The following is a 20,247-nucleotide window of genomic DNA, read 5'->3' on the forward strand; positions in this document are numbered from 1 at the left end:
GATGTCAGGCTAAGAGGAGATAGTCCCTTAGTAGACGTCTGACTCTCCTAATTTGTTGTGTGGGGAGCCTGAATGCTCAACTATTCCCCAGGGCAGCAGAGTGCCTAAAAGTTGAGTGTTGCCTGCTGAGCTTAGTCTACCCCACACGGAAATGCATAGAGAAAAAAGGAAGACTGGTTAGGCCAGAGAGGCAGACAGATAATACTTCGCCCTCCCAGTTTTAGTATGTACATCCATAAGTAGCGTCGGGTGTTAGCATCGCACTACATATTTTGATTTTTTTTTACCCGCAAGGAAAGGCAATAGTGACCCTGACTGGGTTTTTTTCCACTGCCACCTACTATCAGCCTCACTAGACTGACCCTGGTTTCTCTACGACTCTTGCTAATTCTTGGTCCTTTTAGCAGCAGGTGACGCCTCCCCGCTCTGGCTCCCGGGCTAGGTCCCAGGGTCGGCGCACGCGGGGTCAGCCCAAGCGCGGGCACTGCCCACGTGGCCAGTAACCAGCGTCCCAATGCTCCACGGCGCGTGTCTGGGTGGATCCCTGGGCCCTGCTCACGTGACGGACCTTTAACATTAACGTCGGCCCAGTCCGCGCTTCCTCCCCACCCCCTGTTTACATTTCCTACCCCGCCTCCTCTTACGGTTCATGTTCGGGCATCAGGGAAGCGGCTTCGTTATGGTCCTCACGCATGCGCCGAGTTCCTGCGCATGCTCAGTGAGAGCCAAACGGCTCACCCCGTCACAGGCCGACCAGGCGGCCCCGCCCCTTTGCGGGCTCCGCCCCTCCCGGCCAGCTGGGCTCGAGTACCCTCCCAGCCCGCACGAGCCTCCCTCCGGCTCAAACTCCGCCTGAGCTGCGGGAGCGGCGGCCGCGGCTGGTAACTTTCCCCAAGTGCGGGCGCGGGCAGGACCTATGCGCCCCGGCTGACCGCCGCCCCGGCAGGGCAGTAGCAACGGCCCCGAGCCTGCCCCCTCGCCGGGCGGGGGGTGCTGAGCGGCGGCGGCTGCCCCATGTCCCGCAAGGCCAGTGACAATGTGGAGTACACGCTGCGGAGCCTGAGCAACCTGATGGGCGAGAAACGCCGGAGGCAGGCGGACGGCTCGGCCGGCTCCAACGCGGCGGCTGGGGAGCGCAGCCTGATCGCCGCTGCCGAGTCCTGCTCCAGCATCAACAGCCAGGCGTCGGGCGGGGAGCTGGAGCTGGCGGCTCGGCGGCAGTTCCAGCAGGATGAGACCCCGGGCTTCGTCTACGTGGTGTCGGTGTTCTCTGCCCTCGGGGGCTTCCTCTTCGGCTATGACACCGGCGTGGTGTCCGGGGCCCTGCTGCTCCTCAAGAGGGAGCTCAACCTGGGCGTCCTGTGGCAGGAGCTGCTGGTCTCCAGCACGGTGGGCGCCGCCGCCCTCTCGGCGCTGGCCGGCGGGGTGCTCAACGGGTTCTGGGGCCGCAGACCTTGCATCCTCCTGGCCAGCTGCCTCTTCACCGCGGGGGCCGCCCTGCTGGCCGCTGCCCAGGACAAGGAGACCCTGCTGGGGGGGCGCATCGTGGTGGGACTGGGCATCGGTGAGTCCTGCGCTGCTAGCCCGCTGCTCTCCGCCTCTTCCCCCCCCTCCCCGTTTCTCTGCCCTGGTCCCCTCCCCCCTCGCTTCCCTCCCGCGCCTTGGCCCTTTCAGTGACGTGGGACTTTGTTTCGATAACTCGGCAAGTCGGCTCTGAGCGTTGACAGTCGCGGGCGAGTTCAGAGAGGAGGCGGGGAAGCGCTGGGAATGAAGGCGTTTTGGCTCTGTCCCTGCGCGCCCCCACCGCACAGGTCTCCCTCAAGGGAGATGCCACCCAAGGTTACAGTGACGTGGGCGGGACCAGCACTGTTCCTCCAGAGCGGGGACGCTCCCTGCATGTCCACTTGCTCCCCTCCGATGGGACACCCGGCCACCAGCACTGGCCCTCAAAACTGGGGCTTCCGCTCCCCTAGGGGTGACACATACTTAGAGTGTCGCTTGATAGTGAGAGTCAGGCTGGGAGTCTTTCTCCTCAGTGCTACGGAGGAATGACAGGCTTGGCAGTCGGAAGGTGCTGAGTGCTGTTCTGTTTAATACAGTTTTATGCTGGGCTCATCACTAGAATGTCAATGTCTTCTAGTAGCACGTTAAGGAGTGTAGCTACATATCTGTCTTGAGTGGTTAGCTGTCCTCTTCTCTTTCCCAGAGGGAGAAGTGCTGGCAGTGGAGTGCCTGGCTTTGTTAGTCTTTTTTGTTTTAATGTGAGTATACCTGTTGCTATGTGTATATTAGAAAAGGCAAGAATGGGCTTTGTGCTTAGAAAGTGAGGCTTCTGATGGCATGCTAATTGGAGCTCTGCAGTGGACTGTTACATGGCCTTGGGCATGTTGCTTTGCTTGTGTGCCCATCTGTAAACTGGGACTAATGCAATCTCCAAAAGGCAGTTGTGAAGATTAATATCTGCATGTGACTTTGTTAAAGCACTTTTCAGGTTCAATGCTAAGTATTTGATGAGTGTGAGGATAAGTATCTGTCCCACCACTCTATTAAGGCTCAGTATACTGGTCTATGTTTTTGGCCAGTATTTTGATTCTTCTACAGTAGATGACTTCTGCATGGGTGCTCATTTGTTAGAAAACCATTTTCAAAACTGCATGTGGAATGTTGCTTCTCATGAAATTGCCTCCATAGATTTCCCCCCCCCCCCCCTTTTGGAGTCATGTGCTGTTCCATGCCATAAGAAGCATTAAAGCCGTTAGCTGTGGGAGGAATTGAACTGTGATGTGTGGGTGGAGTGGCACCTGGATATTTTATGAATAGGTTTTTAATAGTTCCAAAATGTGTACAGAATGAGATACATTATCTCTACAGATCCCTGTTATCCTAGAAGATTAATGTTGGAACAGACCTCATGAGGTAATTTAGTCTAACCGCTTGATCAAAGCAGGACCAATCCCAACTAAAACATTCCAGCCTGGGCTTTATCAAGCCTGGTCTTAAAACCCTAGAGGGGTTTTTACCTCCTACCTAGGCAACCCATTCCAGTGCTTCACCACTTTTCTTGGTATTTACTTACAGTAAGTGTAATTCTCTAACTTACTGAAAATATTGATTAGGAATGTGATTGTGTGGCAAAGTAAGTTTGCAATTTGAATAGCTACTACTTGCTACTAAGATAACACATTCTTATGCCACATCTACTCTTAAAAAGTTAGGTTGACCTAGCTGTCTTGCTCATTAGCCAGGTAGGTAAGTCGATCTAACCTTAGGGCTGGACAGTGCTAAAAAGTCTTCTGTTGACCTAGCTCCCACCTAACAGGGATGTTGATTAACTGCAGTGGGGGAGATTCCCTGCCATTGCTCTACTGAGTGACTAAGCTGAAGAACAACTGCTGCAGATGTGCTGCTCAGTTTAAGCATAGCTATAACAGACTGTTCATGTTGGAGCTCCCCACAACCATTTTATACTAGTACAAGTCTCAGGCGAATGTGGTAAGCAATATAACAGTTTACCATTTAACATTTACCTGACACCTGCCAAGTAGAGGTGGACATGAGATGATTCATGTGTAGGAGTGGGATCTTCATGTGAAATCCTGAGCAACTTGAAAAAGGAGAGTATGCTGTTTCTGCACTCAACTTGGGAGCATCCACTTTCTTACTGACCTCTGGTTGGTATGGGGTTGTATTCTGTCATTCCAGATTATGTAAGAAAGGAGGAGTACTGTCTTTCCCCACAGTGCCTTCTGGTTCATGCAATGGAATGGGGGACAAGTTCTTTGCTATTCCCTTCTTCAACTTCCAGGATATGTCTTTTTTTTTTTTTTTTTTTTTTTTTGAGGTTCCCACTCTATGAATTTCCCTCATGTCATTAAATCTAGAGGCAAAGAGAGTGAGCAAAAGTAGAGAATATGAAAAAATAAATTCTGGATGAACATACTAAAATAATATGTCAAGGTATCTAACTTCATAGTGAGTGTCTATGATTTTCTACTTTGGCACTGCTGGATACACACTGAAGGAATAACTATGAAAATACATTAATAATCAATAGAGTTTTTAGTTTATCTAGACAGCATTTGATTTAGAAGACAAGAAATCAAGATTTAGATTCCATTAGTGCATTCTTGAGCAACATGAATTGATGTTTTGTTTTTCAGTGTGTAGCTCTTGATATACCTGTCCGTATGCAGGCCCAGCAAGGTGGCATGTTGTGGTTGGTTGCACCGCGTGGCCAGGCAGTTCCCAGCCAGGGCAACAAGCGAGCGGGCAGGCACCAGGCAGCTTGAGGCCCTGAAGGCGTGGGACCCAAAGCATCCACCTTGTTCGCATTGCCTGACTGCATGGACAGTAAATACAGTTACTTCTGCCTAATGGCTTCTTTTCCAAAGCATATTGGATGAGTTAAAATGTTAGCATTACATACAACATTGGTGGGCAATCGGCAGCCAATGGACTGCCCGTAGTTTGTCAGGGTAAACTGCTGGGCTGAGTCTAGACTGGCAAGTTTTTCTGCAAAAGTGGCTGCTTTGGCGCAAAAACTTGCCAGCTGTCTACACTGGCTGCTTGATTTTGTGCAAAAGCACTGACGTTCTGCTGTCTGAAATCAGTGCTTCTTGTGCAAATGCTTTGACGTTCCTGTTTGGGCAAAAGCCCTTTTTTCAGAAATGTTTTTGCGCAAGAGGGCCAGTATAGACAGCTAAAAACTGTTTCGCGCAAAAAAGCCCCGAAAATGGCGATCGGGGCTTTCTTGCGCAAAACCGCATTTAGATTGGCACGGACGCTTTTCCGCAAAAAGTGCTTTTGCGGAAAAGAATCCGTGCCGATCTAGATGCTCTTTTCGGCAAGTGCTTTTAACGGAAAAACTTTTCCGTTAAAAGCATTTGCAGAAAATCATGCCAGTCTAGACGTAGCCCTGGTGGGCCGCCAGACAGCTTGTTTACCTTGTGTCTGTGGGTATGGCTGCCTGCAGCTCTCATTGGCCAGGAACAGTGAACTGTGGCCAATGGGACCTGCAGACCTCCATTCCTGGGGAAGCAAGGTAAACAACTTGTCTGTTGGCCCGCCAGTGGCTTACCCTAAGAAGCCGCAGGCTGCCCTCCATTGACTGACTTGGGTCTATTATGTGCCAGATGAGTCCTAAGTAATATTTTGCCATATTCTGGGACCCATACAGATACAGTCAGGGATGTGGATGTTTAACTGGCTAACCAGTAAGCCTCGCCCTTAATGGGGCTTACCAGTTCAGCTTAACTCAGGGGTGGGGAATCCTTTTTGGGTCAGGGGCTGCTAACAGAAAATTCAGTCAGGTGGCGGGTACTGGAGGCTGAAGTTCTAGCATAGGCTCCCCAGTGCTGGGCTAGGGGAGGAGCCCTGGGGGCTGGAATCAGGCAAACCAGTGACTGCATCTGGCCCCTGGGCCTTAGGTTCCCCACCCCTGCATTAACTGATGGGGGCGGAGGGTGGGGTGAGGCGGGGCCTGGAGCAGCTTCCCGCCTGCTGCTGGAGCAGCTTCCCACGGGGGGCCTGCCACGGATAGTGACTGCTTCGTCAACCAGAGCAGCCTGTCTGCAGGGGGCCCCCCTGGTCAGGCTGGAGGAACCTTTGTCTGAGGTGGGGCAGGAGGCCACTCCAATCCAGCCAGGCTGGAGCAGCCCCCTCCCTTTAATCAGTTAACCAGTTAAACAGCATGTTTAACCAGTTAACCAGTAAAACACAATTTTACATCCTTGGATACAACAGCACCTGCACTTGCCACTCTTCAGTTGTCCCACTTCCTTCCCAGTCTTGTTGAAGTTTTTATTGCCACCAAACTGCTTCTAAGAAGATTGGATGGGAGCTTTAGAGCCCTTCAGTATGGCTCCTTTGGGTTCTGGGAGATGATTCTTCCCCCTCTCTGTTTCACTTCTAGCCTTTGCTGTCACTTGCTGTGTAGAAGAACCCAGTTTGAGACCGAGTGCTATTGCTCAGCCATTGAAGGAGCTCATTGTTTGAGAATTCTGTAGTTTGTTACAATCATACTTGCTGCAATACAGTTCACAATAAGTTAAGAAAAAAATTAAACCAAGTCATAATGAAAACAGAGATAAAACTAGCTCTTTCATTTCCTTTGTGCGGCAATTCTAGTCGTCATGTTCCAGTTAAATTTACTACAGTATTAATATTAGGGATGCTAACTATTGTGTTTTTGTGTAAACTTGTAACCGCTTTAATTTTCACGGTTACACATTTGCACGGGGGTTGAGGGGAATCAGGAGGGAGCCAATATACTTGGGGAGCCAGCTTTTCAGGCGGTTCCCCACTAGCACTGACTCCTACCTATCCTCCCTCCCCCTGCTGCCTCTGATAGAGGCAGCAGCACGGAGGGGCAGGTAACTGCAGAGCTGGTACTCATGGGGAGCCAGATTTAAAAGCAGTTTCCCCTGAGCACCAGCTGCTGCTTTTACTTCCTCTCCCCCCCCCCCCACACACTGCATGCACAGAGAGCCAGCTTAAAATCTGGCCCCCCCCACCTGCTCCTGCCTCCCCTCTGCCCTTGCTGTGTCTGAGACTGGGTGAGGGTGTGTGTGTGTGTGGGGGGGGGGGGGGGCGTGATGAAGATTAAGGATGTTGATTAATTTACTAGTTGAGCAACTGATGGAATTTCCATCCACTACTTGATAGGCACTTCCACATTCTTCCTTTGAAATGTACAAGAGCCCCAGAAACGACTCTTGTGCATTTCAAAGTTGTAACTCCACATGCAGCCCAGAGCCAGTGGGAAGTCCCAGTGACTTTGGGCTCCATGCAACATGCCAACTTCGAAATGTACAAGAGTCCTCAGCTGGGACTCAGTCCCCAGCTGACCCCCGGTTTCATGCAGCACTGCTGCTTTGAAATGTCACACGGAGCCCCGGATCAGCTGGGGACTCTGTCACTTTGAAATGCCGCAGTGGCGTTTATGGGCTCCATGCAGCACTGCCCATTTGAAGTACCCCTTCCCCCCCTTTGCTTCCTCTATCTGATAGAGGCAGCAAGGGGGGGGGGGGAGAGGAGTGACTAGTCGACTCGACTATCCGATAAGCAAATGCTTATCAGATAGCTGACTAGTCCTTAACATCCTTAGTTAAGATTAACCAATAACCCCAGGTTTATCGTTTAATATACAAAACAGTCAAATTACATACTGTACACCTATGAGGTAAAGTTTTTTTTAATGCACAGTTCACACCCAAAAATATTAGGATTGTGAGTGTTTTACTTGAGGCCCTCGTACTTCGTATATGCACTCCTTTCTGTATTCTTACAATGTCATATGGCTACATATAGTGTATATTATTTGTCCTATATGCTACATCAAATATAAGGAAAATTGCTTCATTCGCATAAATACTTGCTCCTTTTTATAATCTCCTAGGAAATGGGATTTGAGTATTGAAAATGATAGACTCGTATTAGATCTAATTTGTGATATTTGCCTTTTGCATTTCTGAAGTTAACTTTATTTTTGTTCCAGCTTGGGGCCTCAATGTAGTCCATTGTTAAACTTCAGTTAATTTCAGTGTAGTCTTGTTTGCACTGAAAGAAATGCTGCACTCAGGATTGTCAGGGATTGTCTCAAATCAGTGCTCTTACTACGGTTTCTCATTTTGGCAAGCATTGCATTACCCAGCATTAAGCAAGACACTGCTGTGGTACTAGAGTACAGCAAAATCCTGACCATGCTGGACCCATTAATACGCCAACACCTTAATCCAGTGCCACTCTTACTCAAATCCAAGACAACTTTCTAGATGCATATGTCAACACTATAGGTCAAAGGAAAGGACACGAGCACTTGCCAGTTGAAATCACAGGCCACTTGGCATGGCCCAAACACAGACCTGATTCAAGATCCAGCGACAGAGGTTCCGAGAATTCTGCCTTTCCCATACACAGAGGACTTCACTCAGTCAAGTTTGGACAATGGACAGAAAAGGTGTGGCTCTCTTCCACAAATGGAAAAATCAAAGAATCACCATATTGTGATTGGTGAGGTACGAATCATGCAACATCTCATGAACAGCTGTCCCCTTCATGCTCACAGACCTGCATCAAGGGGATCCATGTAGCTACCCTGGAATCATTAGAATGACTTTCCAATCTCAAAAATGCAATTAAAGCCAACCCCCTTGCTTTTCAAATGCCATATGAAAGAAGATTGATTTTAATAGCAGTGGGACAGATTTATCCTTTGATTTTAATTTTTTTTGGATTAATAGATATACACAGGCCTCCTTCTGAATTATCTTGCAAGATGTTAATTATGCTGGTGTAAAACCAGAGTAGTAATAGATTTTGATTCCATATTTTTGAATGCAATATGGCTTTGTTGGTTAAAGTACAGTCTGGAAGTTAGGAGGTCAGGTTTTATATGGGGAAGAGTTACAGACTTCCTGCTTTACCTTGAGTAAGTGACTTTACCTCTCTATGCTTCCCTTTTTCCCTCTGTACAGGAGAGAGAATACTTGTCTTGCAGGGACTCTGTAAAGTAAATATGCAGAGATTCTTGAATGGAACACACTGCAGAAACTGAATAAAATTGTTGGCTTCCCTTTCAAATGTGGCGGTTTCTTATACATGTGGTGATATTTTGATATTGCTTGGTGTTTTGTTTTTGTTTTTTTAGAAAATGAGAAGTTATTCATTCATAACTGAGAAAGTTATTAATAGAATATTTAATGATCCTAACAGGATTTGAACAACCCACACCCTTCTGTATAAAACTAATATGCAGCAAGCTACAGTCTTTTGTTAAATTTTCTTTTTGGTTAGCCACCAGAGGGAGCTTGGATAATCTCATGAAGGCAACAAATTTGGTGGCATGCAAAATGTAGAAATTTTAATCAGTATTTCTGTTCAGCCAAATTGGTATCGAATGCAAAAAGAAAACGACAGCATATGAACAAAAACTCTTCTTTTTGCCAAATATTTTTGTATTTAAAAAATGTGCCTTTTAATTTTTTTTAATTGTAATTCTATTAACATAGTCATTGCAAAACAGAAGTGTAATAGAACTGGGTGCTTTATAATATGCAGTCCTGAAAGGAAAGCAATAGGAAGACAGGAAAACACTAAATATCCTATGCAATCTTGTGGTGTTTAAATTTAGCCTAATTTCATCTGAATGCAGGTTTTATATTCTGGTAGTTATCTAAAATGAAAGTCTCATTTTAGCATAGTCTATGTTCCCATTGCTTTTCAAAAATGAAACAGCAGGCTAGGGAAGAATGGTCTTGCATTTGAATTAAGATTATGCTGTAACACATGAATGACATTTGAGATCCAAAATAATTTGCCTGGGTGGGGGAAGGGAGAGAGGAAGGTAATAATCAGGACTTCCTGCTCAAATTGACCTTTCTTCTGACTGCTTCTGCCTTGTAATCCTTGTAAACCAAGGATTGTACCCTACCTTCACATACCCAGTAACTTTAACATAAGCCATAGCACTATATTGCAGATGCTGCTTCTGGCTGTGCCAACCCTTGTAAAGCTCCCAAAAGGTGGGTCTGTATTACCATTAGAAAAGTTAGGGAAAGTAAGTATTGACTACTAAATATGGCAAGTTGCTCTTAACATGATAGAACTTGTAGCTCTCACTTTGTGAACAGTGCATCAGCAGGCTGTGTCTGTATTCTTTCTCTGATCTTCCTATTGTGCTCCCCTTCCCTCTGCTTTCTCCCTGTCTGTCAGTCTGAAGCGTACCCTTCTTGTGACACCAGCACTCAAAATGCTTGCCATATGCAGGACAGGCTTATAATTTTTTTCTGTTTCCGGTCCTCACCAGGTATAATCTTGACACTAATATTTGACCAAAGTATTGCCAATATTTAATACTAACACCATTTGTACTCCCCTAGCTTAAGATATTTCAAATGCCCTGCACCACTCTTTATACTAAAACTACTGCAAAATTCCCATTAAAGATGTGTAGCTATTAGACAGATATTGTGGGTTTCTGGAGGTTTGAGCCTGCTTCTGCCTCTTGAATTTAAGGTCAGATTTTTAAAGCTGTGTTAGCACTTAGACGCGCATAGCTCGGTGGTGTGGTTTAAAATAAATATATTGTTCCTCCAAAAGGTGTAGGTGCCTAACTCCCCTTAGCTCAACAGTAGAGGCTCATGCTCTTAAATCTAGAGTCTGGGGTTCGTTCCCCCAAGAGGGGTCATCCTGTATAGCCCTGTGAGAAGCAAAAAGGTGAGCTCTCAGAATGGATTACACACACCTCCCTGACCAGAGATGCTCATTCCAAGCTTTTAGATGTCCACAATTATTCAGACCCTTTTATGTGTTTGAAGGGATTCAATGCCTGCACTTCAAAGCATGAACTGCTAGTACATGAGCTGAAATGCCAGGTCCATTAGCTCAAAGGCAGGACTAGACTCAAACCACTGTCTGTGATGTAGCTCTTACAGGGGGACAAAGATTTAGGATCAGTTGCATCTTCTGAAGGCTTCTACCTTCATAGTAAGCAGTAAATTTGATATCTTTATCCTAACCCCTCTGCTATTGTATTAACATAATGCCTGTGCTGTCTCTCTAATTTGTCATAAGTAGCATTGCATCAACATACAGTATGCTGAGTTTTGGGAACCTTAACTATTAATACAAAACATAACATTTTTAACTTAAACTTTTTCTAACTGCTTCTTACCCAAGAATTGTGTGTTCAATTTCTTTCATCAGACCATTCTAGTGGACTTATTAATAAGAGGTCTGAAGAAAATGTAGACTTGACAAAATATTTGGTCACGTTTGAAATAGTTACACTGAACTTCCTTATTTTCCATCAAAATGCCTAACGAAATTCCAGTAGCTCGGTTATGAATATGCATTTGAAATTGTTCTTTTAACTGAACACATACCTTGTAGAACACTCAAGTTCTTACCAGGAAGATTGTAGAATCAGTGTTGGAAGAGCACTCAGGAAATCAAAGCCCAACTCCCTGCCCAAAGCAGGACCAATCCCAACTAAATCATCCCAGCCAGGGCTTTGTCAAGCCTGGATTTAGAATCTCTATCCCTAGGGATTTTTACCCACCTCCCTAGGTAACCCATACTAGTGCTTCACCACCCTCCTAGTGAAATAGTTTTTCCTAATATCCAACCTAGACCTCCCCCACTGCAACTTGAGACCATTGCTCCTTGTTCTGCCATCTGTCACTACTGAGAACAGCCCCGGCCATTCTCTTTAATAGGTAATTAAAAGCTGCTATCAAATCCCCTCTCACTCTTCTCTTCTGTCAACTAAACAAGCCCAAATCCCTCTGCCTCTCATAGTAAGTCATGTGCTCCAGCCCCCTAATCATTTTTGTTGCCCTCCACTGGACTTTCTTCAATGTGCCCACATCCTTTCTGTAATGGGAGCCCCAAAATTGGATGTAATACAGATGTGGCCTCACTAGTGCTGAATAAAGGGGAATAATCACTTCTCCAGATTGGCTGGCAATTCTCCTCCTAATGCACCCTAATATGCTGTTAGCCTTCTTGACTACAAGGGCACACTGTTGACTCCTATCCTGCTTCTCATCCCCTGCAATTCACCTCTTCCCCTTAGCTTAGTGTTATCTGTGAACTTGCTGAGGGTGCAGTCCATCCTGTCATCCAGGTCATTAATAAAGATGTTGAACAAAATCAGACCTAGAACAGACCCTTGGGGCACTTCCGCTTGATACTGACAGTCAGCCAGATATTGTGCCATTGATCACTGCCCATTGAGCCCAACAACCTAGCTAGCTTTTTATCCACCCTACAGTCTGTTTCCTTAACTTGCAGGCAAGAATACCATGGGAGACCATATCAAAAGCTTTGCTAAAGTCAAAGTATATCACATCCGCTGCCTTCCTCATGTCCACAGAGACAGTTACCATAAATTAGCGTATGTAACTCGCACTCGTGTATAACCCGCACTCGTGCATAACTTATGGTTTTTCCTAAATGTGTGTGTGTGTGTGTGGGAAAAAAAAAAGCCTTGGATAACCCTGCATACGTGTCTAGCCTGCGGGTTTTATTTGCTACTTTGACGTACCTGGTAATTGCACATACCAGCCACAGCCTCCGAGATGGGGGAACGGAGAGCACAGTGCAGGTGAGCTGGCTGGCCTGTGGGAGGGGAGCCGCACTCTTGCCCAGGCAAGTAAAAATAAACTTGTATCCCCTGCGGGGGGTTGTAGGGTTTGTAAAACTTTGTATAACCCGTGGGCTATATGAACTAAAACACGGTACTTGTAGAAGCTAATCAGATTGATCAGGCATGACTTGCCCTTGGTGAATCCATGTTGACTATTCCTGATCACTTTCCTCTCTTCCAAGATCTGGATGTAAATTTTACTATGGTATGCTAGTTTTCCTATAACATAGAATACTAGAACTAGAAGGGACCTTGAAAGTTCAAGTCCAGTCCCCTGCCCTCCCGCCAGGACCAAGCACCATCTAGATTATCCATGACAGATGTAAATTTACAACTTTGTATATATTTAAAAAAATAGAAAATGCAAGGTAAAGACTTCATTTTGATAGCTTCATCTCAGTTTAATAAGTCAGTTGTACCTATTAAAGCCAACTCACACACCACAATTAGCTGGAGGGTAAGAAAATTCACAATAGAGGATGCTTCCATGTATTAAAAGTGATTGACAAGCTGATGTTTCACTATGATTTTGCATGTGAAGTATTTTGAGAGTTTTATGTTTGCTGCAGTTTTTATAAGACCAGATAACATTGCTGCCTTTGTCAACATACAACAATTTCCTAAGGGATTGGATGACATGAGAGAACTACATGGCTGCTAAGGATCAGGCAAGATTAGTAGATTTCAGAAGTGGAGGGTATCTTTGCATTTTTCAGTCGGTGGTGGTTGGTGCCCAGGATTTTGCCTCAAAAAAAAAAAAAAGCTGTGAGGCTAGTTTCAAAGTGCTTGGTCTGGCTATTTTCAAGCTGAGATGATAGCTCAAGAGAGCACCAATTTTGGACTGGAATCCATTGCATTTTTGGGAGGCATAACTACCTCTGTAAGAGAAACATGTACCGTTCAGACTAATTTTAACCAAATGCTTTTCTGCATGCTTTGTGATGCAGCTTACATTATCTCCACAAAATCTTTTTAAAGTAAGTTTTTGCTTTTATGATGTAGAGAAAAGACTACTTCCCCCCCCCCCCCCCCAAAAGTGTTCTTGCCTTAGAGATATCCACAATGTCAAGCTTGACATTCCCTGTTTTTGTTGGAGAATTTTAAGGTTGTAGATATTTTAAGGTATTATGGACTTCCACCTTAACTGATTCTATAATGAGGGGATCCTTTTTTCCCAAGACTGTGGTTATAAAAATGTGGTTAATAAAAAACTTTGAATAATCTGACTAAAATTTCTCCTTTAATTTGCTTTGCTCCTTATATTGTGATTATGACTGCGAGTTTGTCACAAGTCACAGATTCTGTGGCTTTCTGGCCCCTCTGTGGTGATGTCTAGTCCTCCTCCCCCAGCAGTTTGGGTGTTGGAGAGGGTTGGTTGGGACATAGCAAGGGGTTTGGCCTCAAGGCGGTATTTACCTTAGGAGTGTTCCCCCTGCTTCAGAGTATGGATAGCAGAAGTGTGGCCAAGCAGGTCTGCATAAAATGGGGTGGGAGGGAATCTTTTTTTGGGGTGGGGGCCACTGACCCGCAGAAAAATCAGACTGAACACAAGTGAGAAAAACACTCCTCCCCGCCCCCACCCCACTGATGTGGTCCTGGACTGAGAAGAAAGACGCTCCCTACATAACACTCCCAAAACCAGAACCTAGGGGGGCTCTGCCTATTAGATTTTGCGTGCTCCAGCCCCATGTGGGGGAGGGAAGCTGGAGTGCCACTGTGGGCTCTCCAATGCTGGGGGAGGCCCTGAACCTTGGGTGCCAGGTCCAGGCAAGCCGGGGGCCGCATCCGGCCCCTAGTTTCGATGTTGCCACCCCTGGCTTAAAAACTGAGGGAGGGGGATGTTACTACTTCCAGGGAGATATGGAGTCAGCCTGTCAGTCCTGCCTTTTTCCCTGCACCAGTGGGGGTCCTGGGCCATGTGCCCCAGCTTCTCCTCCAAGAACATGCCACATCTCGGGCCACACGCTTTTTCTCCTCGCGATTTGGTTGGGGTATATAGTACAAGTCATGGAGAGGTCACAGGTTGTAAACTTTTGTTTACTTGATGTGACTTGTCCATAACTTTTACTAAATACCTGTGATTAAAACATTGCTTAATGACTCTCATCATCACCATTTCTCCAATCGTTGTCTTCTGGTGTAGATGAGACCTGAATTTATTATCAATAAAAAATAAACTGAAGGCACTTTTTTGTTTTACAGCCAAAAACAACTTTTTTTTTCTTCACAGCTCTTTCTGCTCTTGCTTAAAAGTAGTATGTCAGGTTATCTTCTAAAACCACTTCAATTTTAATTCCTTGCCCAATAACTTCTGATGTTCTCCTGCTGTTTCCGTTGCCATTTACCACTCTTCGCCAGTGGTTTGCCCAATAAAAAACCTGTAGTCTTAACAAATGTTAATTTGAGCTAGAATAACTTGAACTTTACCTAATGAGTGCAATCTAAGTAGTTTTGGTTGTGGATGTCTCCTAAAAGTCCTCATGAACAGATTTTTCTGTTCTGGATACTGGTAGTTCTTGTCCCCTGGTCTTTAATTTTCATCTTCCATGCTTTTGTGACTGAACACATTGATCTGACTTGAGATGAGAGTATTCTTTAATCAGCTTACAGACCCAACTCCTGCATAGGCTATTTTTCCTACATTGCCCAAAATAAGATGCACAGTTCACTACTATTGTAATTCCATGAACAAAAGCAGTAATAAAGTAGTCTCATTGGTAGCCTCAGGTGTTAGTCTGTAACTTTAAAAACAAGCAGTTCTGTGGCACCTCAGAGACTAACATTTATTAGATCATGAGCTTTTGCGTGTAAAACCCACTTCACTGGATGAGTTGGAGTGGAAATTACAGAATCCAGGATATATACAACAACTTCCCTGCCTCTGATATTAACATTTCCAAATCACATGCTATGAATGACACGCATCCAGGCTGATTTAATTAGCTTCATTAACGCTGGGTATACAATTGACAGGTCACTGCTGTTGCTGTATATATACTCTGGATTCTGTAATTTCTACTCCAGCTCCTCTGAAGTGGGTTTGACCTAATTTGTAAGCGTCTAAGGTGCCACAGGACTGCTCGTTGTTTTTAGAAGCTGCACTATTAGATGGGGTTCTGTCAGAGGATACTAACTATAACTCAAACTTTAGACAAACATGGTAGTAAAAACAGTGTACTGATACTTGCAGCTTTCTGCTGGCATGGACTGGTACTAACCTATGAATTGTTTGTTTTATATTTGGCCAGTGTAGATGCTCCATTAAGCTGTAACAGAGCATAGATTCAAAAGTTATCTAAAATGGGCCCAAAATCAGGAGTGAAACGAGTTGTGTGGAAAATCAAAAATACACTTTACTTAATGATGGATGTGAACTCTGACTTCCAAATGGGTGATTTGATGACCCACTTTGGTTAGCAGGACTTAGACTGAGACTAGAGCAGTGGTTCTCAAACTATTTGGCCAATGGCCCACCTGGCTCAATGCAAACCTTTCCAAGGATTACCAGTTAATGAAAACTCAACGTTAATTATATAATTATGCCTGAGCCATTTTGCTAGTGCAGCTAGAGAGAATGGTTTTATTTAACCAGTAAGAAAGGAAATATTAAATTAATAAACAGCTAAAGCACATTAACATTTTCATGTTATTTTATCAAATTTAAATGTTTTACTTTTTAAAAAATAATGTCCCGCACAAGGTTTCAGTGTTTTCTTTGACAGGTGTCAGGAACCTTTTTGGATAAGGAGCTACTAACCCACAGAAAAATCAGTTGGGGACCACATAAGTGAGGTTTAAAAGACCCCCAGCCCTCATTGATGTGGCTCCAAACTGGGAGACCTCACTCCTCTGGCACTCTCTCCCCATGGGGCAAGGGGGAGGGATAAGGAGGACTGAGGTTCAGGGCTTCCCATGGGGTGGATTTATTCTTTTAGGGTTTTGGGTTTAGTGGATTTTGTGAAATCTCTTCCCCCCCCCCCCCCAGGCTCTGGGGTGGGGACAAAATAAGAGGTTCAGTGTGTGGGACAGTGCTGCTAGTGAGTGGGATAGGGGTGAGAGTGCAGGAGCAGGCTGGAAGTAAGGTGTCTAGCTGAGGAGGGAGGGCAAGAGCAAGGGGAGGTGCAGTGTATGGCCATAAAGAACGATGCAGGAGCAAGGGTGGGTTCAGGAGGAGAAGGGGGGTAGGATGTCTGGTCAGGTGGGAGGGCGCAGGCTGGGGATAGGGTGTCTGGCCAAGAGGGAGGTTCATGAGTGTGCTGGGGATGGGGTGTCTGGCCAGGGGGAAGTGTGCAGGAATGGGCTGGCGGTGCAAGATCTCGGGGGGGGGGGGAAGGGGTCTGGGCATGAGGGGGTGGAAGGGCACTTACTTGCTTTCATGCTCTGCCTCTCCAAGGCATTTCATTTCAGGCACAGCCTCCTTCTGCTCTTGTTGGCCAGATTCCAGCCAGTGGGGAAAGCCTCCAAGCAGCATGTCCATGTGCTGCTATTTCCCCATCCGGAGGAGGGGGAGTGGCAGCACATGGAGTCGTTTCTGGCTTCGCTTCTTCCCCATGAGGCAGATCCAGCAGGAGTCTTGGCGCTTCTCCCCTTCCTCCCCGAGGGAAGCCAATGCTGGTGTTCCAACCTTGCCAGGGGTAAGGTGCGAGGCTGGAGTGTCAGCACAGGCTCCCTCCAGCAGGGAGAGGGAAGAGGGCTGAACTTGAGCCACGGACCACCTGTAGGGTGGCTACCAACCACCAGTGGTCCGCAGACTGCAGTTTGAGAAACACTGTACTAAGGTAATTCGGAAGTCCCAAGAGTGCAACTTAGCACAACTTGCATTATGAAACACTTGACTTACAGGATGGCACTATTAGGCTTTTTTTTACCATATAGGGACTTCATCTTTTTGGCCATTATTCCTTAATGAAGAGGTTCATGCTAACATACGGTATTAAGCTTTTAGCTTAGTTATGATTTATAACTTGCTCAATTACTACTCTTCATTTTCAATTTAATTTTCTATGCCAACCAACCTTTTGAAATAAGATCTGTAATGGTTGATTAAGGAATTGACAGAGACTAGTATCCACGTAGAGAAAAGATGGTTTAAAAATATTTGGTTTTCAAGGAAATCGGTGTCTAGGCCAGAGACGGGCATTAATTTTTGCAGGGGGAATACTTCACAAACTTTAATATTTAGGGCCTCAGGAGGAAGGAGCAGTTTGCTCTAGGTGCTGTGTGCACTCCCTCCCCATCCCCAGGCCAATTGGGAACTAGAAGGAGGGGAGTGCACAAAGTCATTCGCTGTTCAAAGTGGCTGGCAACTGCCTCCCCCCACGTGGCACTTAGAGGGAACCACCAGCTGTTTTGAACAGCAAATAACTTTGTGCACTCCCTGGTCTAGATTGGCTTGGGGGTAGGGAGCAGCAGGGTGGGCTGTGGGCTGTAGCTTGCCCATCCATGGCATAGGCATTTGATTAAACTGGGTGAGTTAGGGTACTTTAAGGCAGAACCCAGGGAGAGTGTAATAATGTCAGCATTCCTCCTGGTTAACAGGCATACTAAATGATAGGTTAACATAGGACAGAAAAGTACTTTAAAAGGTATTTTACACTGAAAAGGTGGTGCCATGATTGTGCACCTCTGCAAATGCTTGCATTAAAATACCTTTCTGTGTATTTGCAGGTCCTTGTTTACTGGACTGTTGAGGTCAGTAATAGCTATGTGAGCACAGGAATGGGGAATCTCCCGAGGAGATAAGGTAAGCTAAGTGCAGTTTTATTGACTACTGAGTAGGACCTCTAAGGTTTTTCCTCGTAGATAGATTCCCTGCTCCTGCAATGATTGCAAGTGCTGCTGACCTCACCAGTCCTGTTCACATTGGAACGGCTTGCCCTCAGTGAGAAGCTGGAAACTGCAGGACAACAACTTCAGGAATCTGACAAAGGACTACAGGCGGATATCACATGGCTTATACCTGGACATTTTACATTTTGAAAAAATAGGATCCAGCTCTGTGGCAATGTCTGTTTTATGTATAAGGGGAATAAAATGCACAGAAAACAAATCTTGTCCATGCTAAAACCTGATGACTGACTTCAGTGTTGTATCTGGGTTGAGCCAGGATATTTGGGAGACAAAGTAGATGACATAATAGCTTTTATCGGACCAACTTCTGCGGATGACAGACACAAGCTTTCAGTTTACATGGAGTTCTTTTTCAGGTCTAGGAAAGATGCTCAGAGAAGGTTCACATTTAAAATGCTGTATCAGCGTAAGGGAAGATGTACCTACACTGATGAGAGAGCCTCTCCTGATGGCATAGGTAATCCTCTTCCCAGAGAGGCGATAGCTGTGTCGATGGAAGAAGCTTTCTCATGGACACAACACTATTCACATGGATGGCTTAAGTTGGCGTTGTGATTGGGTGCCTGTGACAGGCCACATTCAGAATGCTTTATGCCAAGCATACTGCTAGAAATAGGGCAGACAAACCCCAAAATGTGGTTTAGTCTACAATTGGATTCACCAGGTTAGTAAGGAAAGAGCTTCTGTAATACTACACTTGTTAAGCAGAAGCCAAACCTAGTCCTCTTTAGGCATTCCAGCCCACGCTTTCAGCCCCTTGTGCTTGTTCCCTGCCCCAGGTCAGCAGGAAATGCTGGGGTGTGGGGCTTTAGTAATGAAGGGAAGACTGATTCTTTTGCTCTAGTACTTGCTCCCTGTAGCTAAAGCCCTCTACAAGACTGAAACTAGGAATGGCGCTGAAGCCCCAAGTTCCAGTCTTCTTTCCCCTCCCTCCCCCCGTAGTGTCTAAAGCCTGGACTCCAGTATGCCTAGGGGCAGAAGTCTTAAGTCTTCCCTCCTAGGAGCCCTCTAGAGTGAGAAGCCTAGAAACCTTCTCCTCCCCCTCACCACATGGAACCCTAACACAGCCCTTACCCCTACCCCCCTGCATGCAGCTCTAGCTCCCTCATGGCTGAAATCTGTAATGTCTTGTTCAGAGTTACGAACTCTTTCAGAGTTAGATAAGCTTAATTTCCAACATGTCTATAACTCTAAGGTTCTACTGTACTAAGATGTTATTGAAAACTCAGTTTTCCATATGTGAAATTCTTACTGATCCCAAGGATTCAAACATATACCCTAGATCAGTGTTTCTTAAACTGTATTCTGCAGCACATTCTGCAGAGTGGAGAACAGAATTCAAAATGGCAACCCTTAAAGGGGTAGGTGACTTTTTTCCCCTCAACTCCTCTCTCTCTTCTCCCTCCCCCCCCTGCCCTCCTGCTTTTTTTTTTTTTTTTTTTTGGTTATACAAAAAGTCTTTGGTATTCCTTGTTTTAAAAAAATTGTTTGGTGTTCCTCGGTCTTAAAAAGTTCAAGAAACACTGCCCTAGATCGACATGCGTCTTGCCCAAACATCATGTTGTCCACCAATCCTTGTAAACTAAAGATTTAATAATAAAAGGGAAAATTGTATGTGCTTTTGTGTGCACGTACGTGTGTGTGTGTGTGTGTGTGTGTATGTGTGTGTGTATACATAGATATACATACTAAAGAAAGACATTGTGTGCCTGAGAGTCTATTTGTTCAAGAACTCATCCTAAATGTAACAGCTAGGACCCCCAAACATGGCATGCAGCTTCTTATCCTAACTTAAAGCAATATGAGGGCTTGGTTGTGCCAGAAAAATAGGATATGCCTGGAATTCGATTGTTTTCCATAAGATGGAAAGGGAGGGAGCTGATTGAAGGGATGCAATATTGCAGAGTGACTACTGGGGGCAGCCAAACCAGGAAGGGAATGGTCAGCTGAGGGTGGGGCTCATGATCTTGCGGCCCCAAATCCTTTAGCTCCATGGCTGGATCAGTGGGGGGGAAGAAGTTGCCCTACCCCCCACTGCCACATCCTCCCTGGAGTGCCACAGTAGCCAGGCTTACAGCCCCACCCCTCTTTGTAGGAGCCATACTCCACCCTCCCCCTGTCCTGCTTGGCCGCCCAGTGTGGCCACGTCTGGCTGGCTTGCACAGCCCCCCCCCCCTTTAGTGGCCCAGGGAGCCTCGGTGGGAGGCCTCCGTAGCCACCTGGTCATACCTGAACGATGCCAACTAAGT

The 20,247-nt window shown here is 45.9% G+C and overlaps 1 protein-coding gene and 1 long non-coding RNA gene across 2 annotated transcripts in view; both read left to right on the forward strand.

The window, feature by feature from the left end:
* Nucleotides 1–766: 766 nt before the first annotated feature.
* SLC2A13 (solute carrier family 2 member 13) overlaps nucleotides 767–20,247 on the forward strand; it is a 352,851-nt gene continuing 333,370 nt past the window's right edge. Inside the window, exon 1 of the mRNA XM_006120405.5 lies at nucleotides 767–1,564. Within this exon, the coding sequence (XP_006120467.1) occupies nucleotides 1,015–1,564 (550 nt within the window). The 5' untranslated portion in view covers nucleotides 767–1,014. The remainder of the gene's footprint in view (nucleotides 1,565–20,247) is intronic.
* On the forward strand, nucleotides 1,575–19,659 carry LOC149525550 (uncharacterized). The gene is made up of 2 exons (XR_016349701.1): nucleotides 1,575–2,261; nucleotides 17,816–19,659. It is a non-coding gene; the product is annotated as an uncharacterized LOC149525550 (long non-coding RNA).

Source organism: Pelodiscus sinensis, chromosome 1 (genome assembly GCF_052426305.1).
Source record: "Pelodiscus sinensis isolate ZL-2025 chromosome 1, ASM5242630v1, whole genome shotgun sequence".
NCBI classification, from domain to species: Eukaryota; Metazoa; Chordata; order Testudines; family Trionychidae; genus Pelodiscus; species Pelodiscus sinensis.